Source organism: Hirundo rustica, chromosome 3, assembly GCF_015227805.2.
Source record: "Hirundo rustica isolate bHirRus1 chromosome 3, bHirRus1.pri.v3, whole genome shotgun sequence".
Taxonomy (NCBI): domain Eukaryota; kingdom Metazoa; phylum Chordata; class Aves; order Passeriformes; family Hirundinidae; genus Hirundo; species Hirundo rustica.
This window is the reverse complement of record NC_053452.1, coordinates 53,697,198-53,706,144: the sequence shown is the minus strand read 5'-3', so window position 1 is coordinate 53,706,144 and position 8,947 is coordinate 53,697,198. Positions and strand designations below refer to the sequence as shown.

The 8,947-nt window shown below is 39.3% G+C and overlaps 1 protein-coding gene across 1 annotated transcript in view; it reads right to left on the bottom strand.

Moving 5' to 3' along the window:
* Positions 1 to 878: 878 nt before the first annotated feature.
* Positions 879 to 8,947, bottom strand: part of AIG1 (androgen induced 1) — a 125,224-nt gene continuing 117,155 nt past the window's right edge. The window contains exons 5-6 of the mRNA XM_040059961.2: positions 4,551 to 4,714; positions 879 to 1,520 (exon numbers count right to left, since the gene is read on the bottom strand). Of these exons, the coding sequence (XP_039915895.1) occupies positions 1,483 to 1,520; positions 4,551 to 4,714 (202 nt within the window). The 3' untranslated portion in view covers positions 879 to 1,482. The remainder of the gene's footprint in view (positions 1,521 to 4,550; positions 4,715 to 8,947) is intronic.

Here is an 8,947-nt window from a genome sequence, read left to right as displayed (position 1 = left end):
CCTTCTTTATCTGGCCACTTATTTCCATGAAATCTCTAGTAATTTGCTTAGCTTCAAATATTTTGCAACTCTTGATCAGCAAGTCAAAAATAATCTAGTAGAAAGACAAAGACAGTACCATTACTGAGTCTTATTTTTGAAGGAAACAAACCAAAAAGCACGTTGCTGAACTTGTGCAGTTTTTTACGATAGTGTGTACATAAATACATTTAAAAAGTACTGTGGAGGCATGTAATGAGTTGCATGAGGTCAGTTTTCCCCAGAGTTATTCCATAGCAGAAAGACTGTTAAACCGTATTAAAACTCTGCAGAAATCCTGTTACTAAAAACAACACATTAAGACTATACGCACTCAAAGTGCTCTGCCTGTGTTAAAAAAAAAAGACTAAATACAATAATGAACAAATATATGATATGAATACAAATATTTGGATCATAAAGCTACTTTTAAAATAAATATTCTCTGGCCAAAAATTTATTCTATTAATTTTATTTTAGTTTTAGACATTTTTTTCCTGCCTAACAGAGTTACATTTTGATTGTCTAATAATTAAACAGAATCATGTCAAATTTAAACAATCACTAGTATTTTGCAATTGAATTCCTTATACAAACAGGCGTATGCTTAAACATTTGCTTATGTACCTTCCTGAAGTAAGACTTAAATGCTCTTAAATACAACATGAACAGCTGAGCCCACCTATTGAGAACTTACAACTTGAAAATGCAAGATCTGGTTTTTTACCATGAAAATAAGAAGAAAAATCCTCATGTAGAAATGATATAATCTATAGCTGACACTGGAAAACCTGAAAATGCATCATTCAAATGCCATCAATCCATCTAAAATTTCTAGAATCAGCATGAAGAAACAGAAATGCAAGGATATTTTAATCTTTATTTAGGTCTTAAGGTCTTAACACTGCAAGTAAGATTTCACTGGACTGGTAAAATTATCAACATAACGAATTTAAGGCAGCTGTTACATAGTGTTACATAAATATTTCAGTCAGACTGAATTCTTCTTTAGATACATTCATGCAATTAACTTCTATGCTGTAATTTGAAATATATAGGATTGCTTTGTTTCCCTGTATTAGACCTGTCTGGTTAAGCTTTTCTCAAACAATACAGAGAATGGACTCATTGTTCTTCCTGGCAGAAGTAAAAAGATCTAATGACTTAATGGTTTAATGACTTATTTGATTCAAGAAATGCACGTTGAGAATGCCTTGGAGATAAATATACATCTTATATGTGTGTGTCACATGCAAGCATGGAGAAACTGAAGGTTGAAACATTAATATTATTCTTAGTTAAAATTATTTTCCCCCCATATAAAATCAAAAAATATCCTTGCACTGTGAAGTGGGCCCATGAAACTTCCTCCTTTCCAAAAGATTCCTCTCCAGGCCAAGCTCTGTTGGGGATGAGAAATCTTCCATGGAGCCATAAACAATCCTGTGTCTTGCCTCTTCTTGTTCACTCCAATTTTGGCTTTTCTTTTCCTTCTTCAATACCTGAAAACATATGGAGAGCGGCTTTTAATAATCTCTCAATGAATACAGCTGAAGGGTTTGCTTAGAGAGGTTCCTCCAATGCATTAACCTTTCTTTTCCCTTTATCCATGATGTTTCTCCTGAACTTGCTCGCACGTGTTACCTCACCTGCTGAGAAGGGAAAGAGCATCTGCACACCTGATGAAAGTGGTTGGCCAGTAATGAACTGCACAATGCTCCCTCCCTCACACCCATTTTCAGATCAGCCTGACCCCCTGTCGCATGCCCAGCCTTTGACAGCTGCAGGGGGCTGGGAACACTTAGTTCCCTCACCTGCTCTGCTTACCTACTAGCAAACTAAATTAGATGTTGCTATAGCTGAATCTAAGCAACCAACTTTGTTTGAAAGAAAGAAAATTTTAATAATTGTGTTTCAGAATTCAATAATTTGAAGTCCCTCTGCCATTTCAACATTGGATTTTTAAGTATTTGCAGGTATATCTCCCTTTTTTGAAAGTAAAAGAATGAAGAAACAATTACTGCTGAGAGTGTGCCTCTCTTCTTGTAATGGCCATTTCTTTCAGTAGTATCAGGAGGGCTGAGTTGAGTACAGGGCTGCTTAAAGAACTTACGCTAGCTGCAGGACTTGTCTCTTTTCTATGCTGAGCAAAGCCTGGGCCGGGCAGCAGACTGTGTTTTTTCTGGCAATGGAAACATTCAGCTATTTCATATGCCTATTCCTGGACAATGAATTACTACTGGTATCTGACAAAAGTATTGTTCTTCTGACTAAGCCCTCCCTGCCAGACATCTCAAATACAAATATTTCTTTTGGAGGTTTTCAGGCCTGCTGCATGATGGAAAAGAAAGACTTATGATAACCAAAGGCAAAAAAGAAGGAATGCTTGAGAATGCCGAGAGGAAAATCCAGTCACAAGTAATCACCTGCTAGTGCAATATATGCATAGGTGGTTAAGTACATTGTAAATCATTTCAAAAACATGGTTAATGAATTCCAATATGTGAAATAATAAGACTCATCTGCAGTTAGAAAGTACAACTGCAGAGCTGCCTTGCTGAAAGAAACAACACCGAGACAAATGCGTCTGTGTGTTGCCAGCACCCGCGTATAATGGCCCTGGGTGTTGCTGGCACACCGGTGTAATGGGAGAGCCACAGCTGAAGGTTTAACAACCACAACAAGAGACCAGGACCAACAGATTACAGACAGTTTACAATGTTGCTCCAGAGCCAATCTTAAGTCTTCTGCTTTCTCCTAGAAGGAACTTTTCCAACAATTTTAAAAGCTGTTTTATTTGCCGTTTTGAAAGCACCTCTCTCCTTTCTTCTGAAGCACTCTACTGCAGATGCATCAAATAGTTTGGCAGGAATGCAGATATCCTCAAAATTGTGGACAGACACTGGCTTGTACAAAGGGCAAATTTTTCCTTCCCTACCATGTTTGTGGTTTAACTTAGAAAAACTAACTGCAAATCATTTTGTCAGTAGTGAGGTTCTATTTAATGCATCTCCAGAGGAAAATAAAAAAACTCCAAACCCAAAACGACCCCTTCTCACCCCAAAAATCTTCTCATGGCAGACTGTTTGATTTGCAGTTTTACTGCTCAAAAGCCCTTTTAAAGTGTACAGTTTTCAAGTAATATTTTCCCAGGTCTTGCACAGTGACAGACTGGTGTAATTTTTCATCTCTGCCGTTTGTGGTGTTCCTGCCACACGCTTTGGGTTAAGTTTGTGCCAAGTGTTTCAAGCTCAGCAAACCAGCAGGTGACTCACTGCATTTTCTGGTTTGCAAGTGCTTGAGCCACAAAGGACTTGGGATCAATATTCCTTATCTACATGAAGGAAATGATGGAGAGGCCAATAATGCCAGGGTAAACCTTGAAAGATGTTGGGAGAATGACCCAACTGAGTTACCTCCTCTAGGGCGGCAGGCTGCAATGAGCAGGAAGTTTGTTATGCATACTTTGGAATAGTGCAGGAGATTTTCCACCATCTATTTACTCATGGACTTGCTAAGAATATGTGATTCTTTACCACACTATTGCTCTTCATACAGGACTTAGGTCAAGTGAAACGATTCCTTGCAGCTGCCTTTTTTAGAAACACTTTTCCTGAATTAACCTAAAGAAGTTAAATAAATGTGAATTTGACATCAAACTGAGGACTGAATATCCGTCTTGAACACTATGACCAGTGATTGATGGTCCTAGAGCAAAATCAAAAAGGCATTTTACACCTGGATGCTAATATGAGCAAATGGAAAGTAAAACTGCTTTGAGCTTCTAGCATTAGATTCTACCTGGTCTTGAAGGACTTGTTAGAGTTGTGTATACCATAACTACCGTGTGAATTTATTTCCTTCCAGCTGTGATTTGCTACAGCAGCTATTATGAATGTTGTTTGCTTATTTCATTCAATTTAATAAATGAAAAACATATTTCGTAGATAAAATTAACCTACTTTTAATCTTGTGTTTGTCTTATTTTCCCTTTTCCTCTCCTCAGCAATGGGTTACCTAGGCATGATGATGTAGAGTCTGCACAGTTAAGTGATCTTTCTCTACACTATAAAGTGATCTTTCATTCCTGTTATTTCACTGACAAGAACATGTTCATTTTCCCTGAGTAAATTTATATGTGAGAAAACACCTTATTCCTGAAAATACTAAGAGTATATTTTCATTTCTCAGTCTAAGCTCACCATTAATGGCATTTGCACAGAACGATACTTTATTCTAGCTGCATTTAATGGGTTCATCAGCTAATAAGTGGGTTGTAAAAATCTCAGGTAATTGCCAAGAGCTCTTAAATTAGTACTGTAAGTTATAAAAGAGAATACATATTCATAGCTCCTCAGGCTCTCCAGCAGCCATTCTGTTCATCCGTCTGTTTTTAAGGGCTCAGTGTTTCAGTGGAACTTCTGTCACTTTCCTTTGTTTTAGTCAGCTTAAAACATTCTACACTTTCAGAGAAACATACTCAAGTACTGATGGTGTATTTCATGAGATAATATTCCTGAAACAATACTCACATTTTTGCGTATCCCAGATGTAGTTGTTCAGGACTTCTCCCACCAAGTAGAATATGTTAATTATTACGGTAACAGCTGCAAAAAAGATTATTTTGACACCTGGGCTGAGGTGCTCAAGAAGCGGGTACACCCACACTCCTGTAACGTGGTGAATCCAGCACACCCTGAAACAAAACAAAAATAACAAGCACTGACTCTTACAGCCCTGTTTTACAAAAGTAACTTGGCCTGGAGGCCTAGCTGCTCTAACCTCAAAAGCAATTATTTGCAAAAAGCCGCAAGTTGCAGCTGAACTGGAGCATGTGGATGACATTCATCCCAAACAGACATCACAAATGATGAAATTATGACTGATTTCCCACATTCGTACTGCTTTGCTTTCAATTTATTATGAGCACTTGGCCAGTTTTCATTTCTGATGTAGGCAGGTATTTCCTTGCTCACTTATATTTCTGAGGAAACCCCTGTTTGGTGCCAAAGCAGGAAACTGCAGCAGCCTCTGTTCCAAGCAGGTTCTTTATCCTAAGAGCATTCAGGGTTCTACATGCCCTCCTACCATCTCTCTGCTTTCTGCAGTATCCTACTTTCACTTCATACACATTCGCGTTTTTCTTTTGCTTTTCCTCGCTACACATGGTAATCAGTTTTTGGGTTTGCCAGAACCATATGGTTTAGATTCTCTTTGAGGGACTATTTTTTCTTCAGCAAGTGTGTTTTAGATTGGTCCCCCTTTTCTTTCAGACACCTGCTATAATTTGGAATTTAGTAATTTGTCTCTAGGTAAGATCATTTTTTTTTTTTTAAAGCCCAAACAAAAACACACTCAAAAGTAGTTCCCAGCCCCACAGTGGATATACAGTAAAGGAAAAGGACTGATGGCAGTTTGCTGGTGACAGAGATTTTTAGCATTCAGCTACAGAGGATATTGTTGGTACACTAACTCAAGAGAGACTATCAGCTTTACTGCAGTGCAGCCTGAAGAAGCACTCCAGGTGTGTGGGTTTCCTGTGTGTGGCTGCAGTGCACACTGGTATCCTCTGATGAGATTGCTTTTGTGTTAAGATCTGATGCAGCGAGTGAAGTCAGAGGGAGCAGAGAGAATCCATACATTCCAGTAGGTGGAAGTTAAGAAAAGCAAACAAAGTTGGCCAACAACTGAGCAAACATCTCAGTAAAGTGGGCAAAGTGCTCAGTGAAGGCAGGCTGGGGCTTTGCTGGGCTCTCTTCAAGAATGTAAATCTTTTCCTTTCTGACCTGGAAATTTGAGAGAAAAGCTCACAGTGAAGCACAGCTAGAGCAGCTGCACAGACTGTTGTAGATGGGGATTTCCCTGTCCACATGATTTGCTTCACTTGCTGATGTTTCCATTTGTGTAAGGAAGATTTCTGATCACTAGATCAGCAGTCAAAGGCTCCTAAAGGGCAGAGACAGAGAAATCTGTGCAAAACTGTTACCCTAAAATTCTGTCACACAGGGAGTACAGAATCCCTGTTTAACAGTCACCCTGGAAATGTACATAGTTGTCATAGCTTCCCTCCTCCTTGGAAAAGCTTTTATTACAGCCAAACCCTTAACAGTTGGAAACTTCACTTGGGAAACTCTATGTGTCAGTAAATTAATCTGCATGATCTAAATGCAATTAAACTCCTTTTCTCCAAATCAGTTCACATATGGGAAATTATCTCCGTACTTTACAGTTATTTTCCCCGGTATTCTTCTTTGATAGAATTAACCTGACAAGACAAAATTATCTAGGAAAAAATGAAGGGTTCCTGCGTAACCCATGGTAACGGGACACCACGATCCTCTTGATGAAAGAAAAAGATGAGACAGTTGAGGAGAAGGTAATGGGATATCTCCTACTACCAGGTTGGCTTAGCAGGGAACGTCTATTATCACCTAACAATTTTCAGTTTCATTTGCTTTCTTCAGTTTTCATTTGCTTTTTTTTCCTAACGATAATTCTGTGAAAAACAAGCTCCAAGAGCCAATCTCTTCTTCACTTATTTTATCTGGTGTGATGAAACTTCCCAGGATTATAAAGTACCTTTACAGAGGAACTTTTCAAGGGACCTTCTAAATGGCATCTACGTAGCCAACTTCATGAACTAAGTAGAAGTGGCTTTTACTAGAACACATTTATGCTCTCCTCCTAGAAAGAGGAAGCATTTTCTAAAGCCAGCCAATGAGTCACTGATGAGCTCCTGCGTATCAGCTATCTCTGGTTACTTCAGGCTCTGCAGACAGCTCTGCTCCCTACTGCCCAGGGAGCACAGGAGTCCAGTCCCTGCGTGGTGATGCTGCTCCTGCCTTCAGCGTAGCTGGTGTTTGCCTGTCCCTGCGGTGGCCACACTGTCAGAACTGCTTTGAGCACAAGAAGAACCAAGCACCGCTCCGGAGACAACAGCCACAAACCCCACCTGATCCTTCTGAAAACGAGCTGCACCATGCTGCTGGGGTAATATTACTCCACTATGCTGGGGTGGAGTAATAGTAGTCTTCTCTCCACTGAGCAGTGACACACTGACTGCTCTGGCATTCTCTGTATTACAAATGGAAGCAGCAAAGGGACAACTGCTGCCATGGAAACCTCACCTGGTGGCCTTTCTTAGTGGGTTTGCTCCTGCTGGAATACAGACGGTCTCGAGGCTGTACTAGGAAAGGTTGATCAACCATTCGCATAAAGCTTCCACACGAGAGTGCTGACTGCCAGTGTTAATGTATGCCCTCAGTGTTGCAATTCCAGCAGCTGTTACTCCTGTCCAACCTCATTATTAGTTAAGCACAGGGAGGCATGCATTAAGATTTACTTAGGAGTGCAAATCTAGATCAAAATGAAGATTTTGTTACTGAACAGGTGTAAAAAAAGTGTCATTTAGATAGAACGAAATTGAGGAGAAAAGTTTAAACTAAAACTGGACTGGCTACTTCTGAGAAGATAAAATTAACCTGAACCTCCCTGTGATTTGGAACAGTAGCAGCTGTATGTAGATATAACTGTATATTTTCAAAGATGAATGTGTTATAGGTCATGGAGTTCATCTAGCCATTTGTTAGAAACAGGAAAAAGAGAAGGAATGGAAATATTCACACATTGTATTCAAATTAAAATGTCTGTTAAAAAAAACCTGGTTGTTTTTACAAATTTTCAACCAGTTGGTGTAGAAATCGAAAAAAGCTATTTGAAAATGCACAGTGTTGCTTGTTTTTCACAAGTCTGTCAAAAAAAGTGACTTTGTAGCTGGTTTTCACTTCTACTATATAGTAGATGCTGTATATCTCTCCTATCAAAGAAATCAAGAGAAAATGAAAAGTATGCAGGGAACATAAACTTACATTTATTCTTTGGCTATAGATCTTCTGTTAATGAGGAAAACTAAGCACAAAAATTTGTTGGAACCTTGCAGTTTATGTGTACTCTGTCACTTTATATTATATAGCTGTAACAACAGCATGTGCAAGACCTTAGTCCTGGTAGAAGCTCAACCAACGGGTATAATGGCAGATAATAACCATGACACCTCATGAATTTTGTAATGGGAGATGTTGCAGAAGACAGTTGCTCCTTATGGTGGCTGCTCTCAGCTGTGACAGCCGGCAACGCTTTGTGATCTGGACTCTCAGAGAGAGTCTCCTCCCGTTTCCTATCCAGCTTGAGTCCTTCATCATAATCTGCAGTCATCCACAACCAGTACTGAGTTCTGGAAAAAGGGGGGTTAGATGAGGAGCTATGTAACTTCTCAAAAGCAGCAAAGACAGGACACAGAATAATAATGCATTACATAAAATGGTGAATGTCTCTTCCTCGTGACAGAAGAATCACATCAACACAACTCAGAGACAAGATTCAAATCTGATAATGGAAATATCTTTCTGAATGATACCTAATTAATCTCTGGAATGCTTTACCCTACCTTTCAGTGATACGTCACTGAAATGTAGAGATTCAAAAAACTTTAGAAGTATCAAAGTCTGGCAGCCTATGTAGTCCTCTGCTTTTCTCTAGGCCCTATCATGCAACTCTATCAAGTGTCTGAAATCAGGAGATTCTAAGGGCAATAAGAATGCGCACAATTATGCTAAAGTTTAAAGAGTACAAGGTATATAAACCATCAAGACCAAAAGATCTAAGCACCTACATTTTGATATAAGCTTTGGAAGAAAACTCCCCTTGAAGGCTGGTTGTTTCATAATCATCTGCTAAGCCCTTCTGAGGCATCTGACAGCTCTACCTGGAGCCTGGGTACATGACAACACTCATCTGCGAATGGCAGTTCCTTTCTGGTTACTTCTTAAAGCAGCAAATCCGCTCCCAGATCTTCAGTGCTCTTTGTATTTCCAGTGACTGGCACAAAGGAAGGCTGAATCCTTGGTTCCATACAAATCGTAGACCAGTT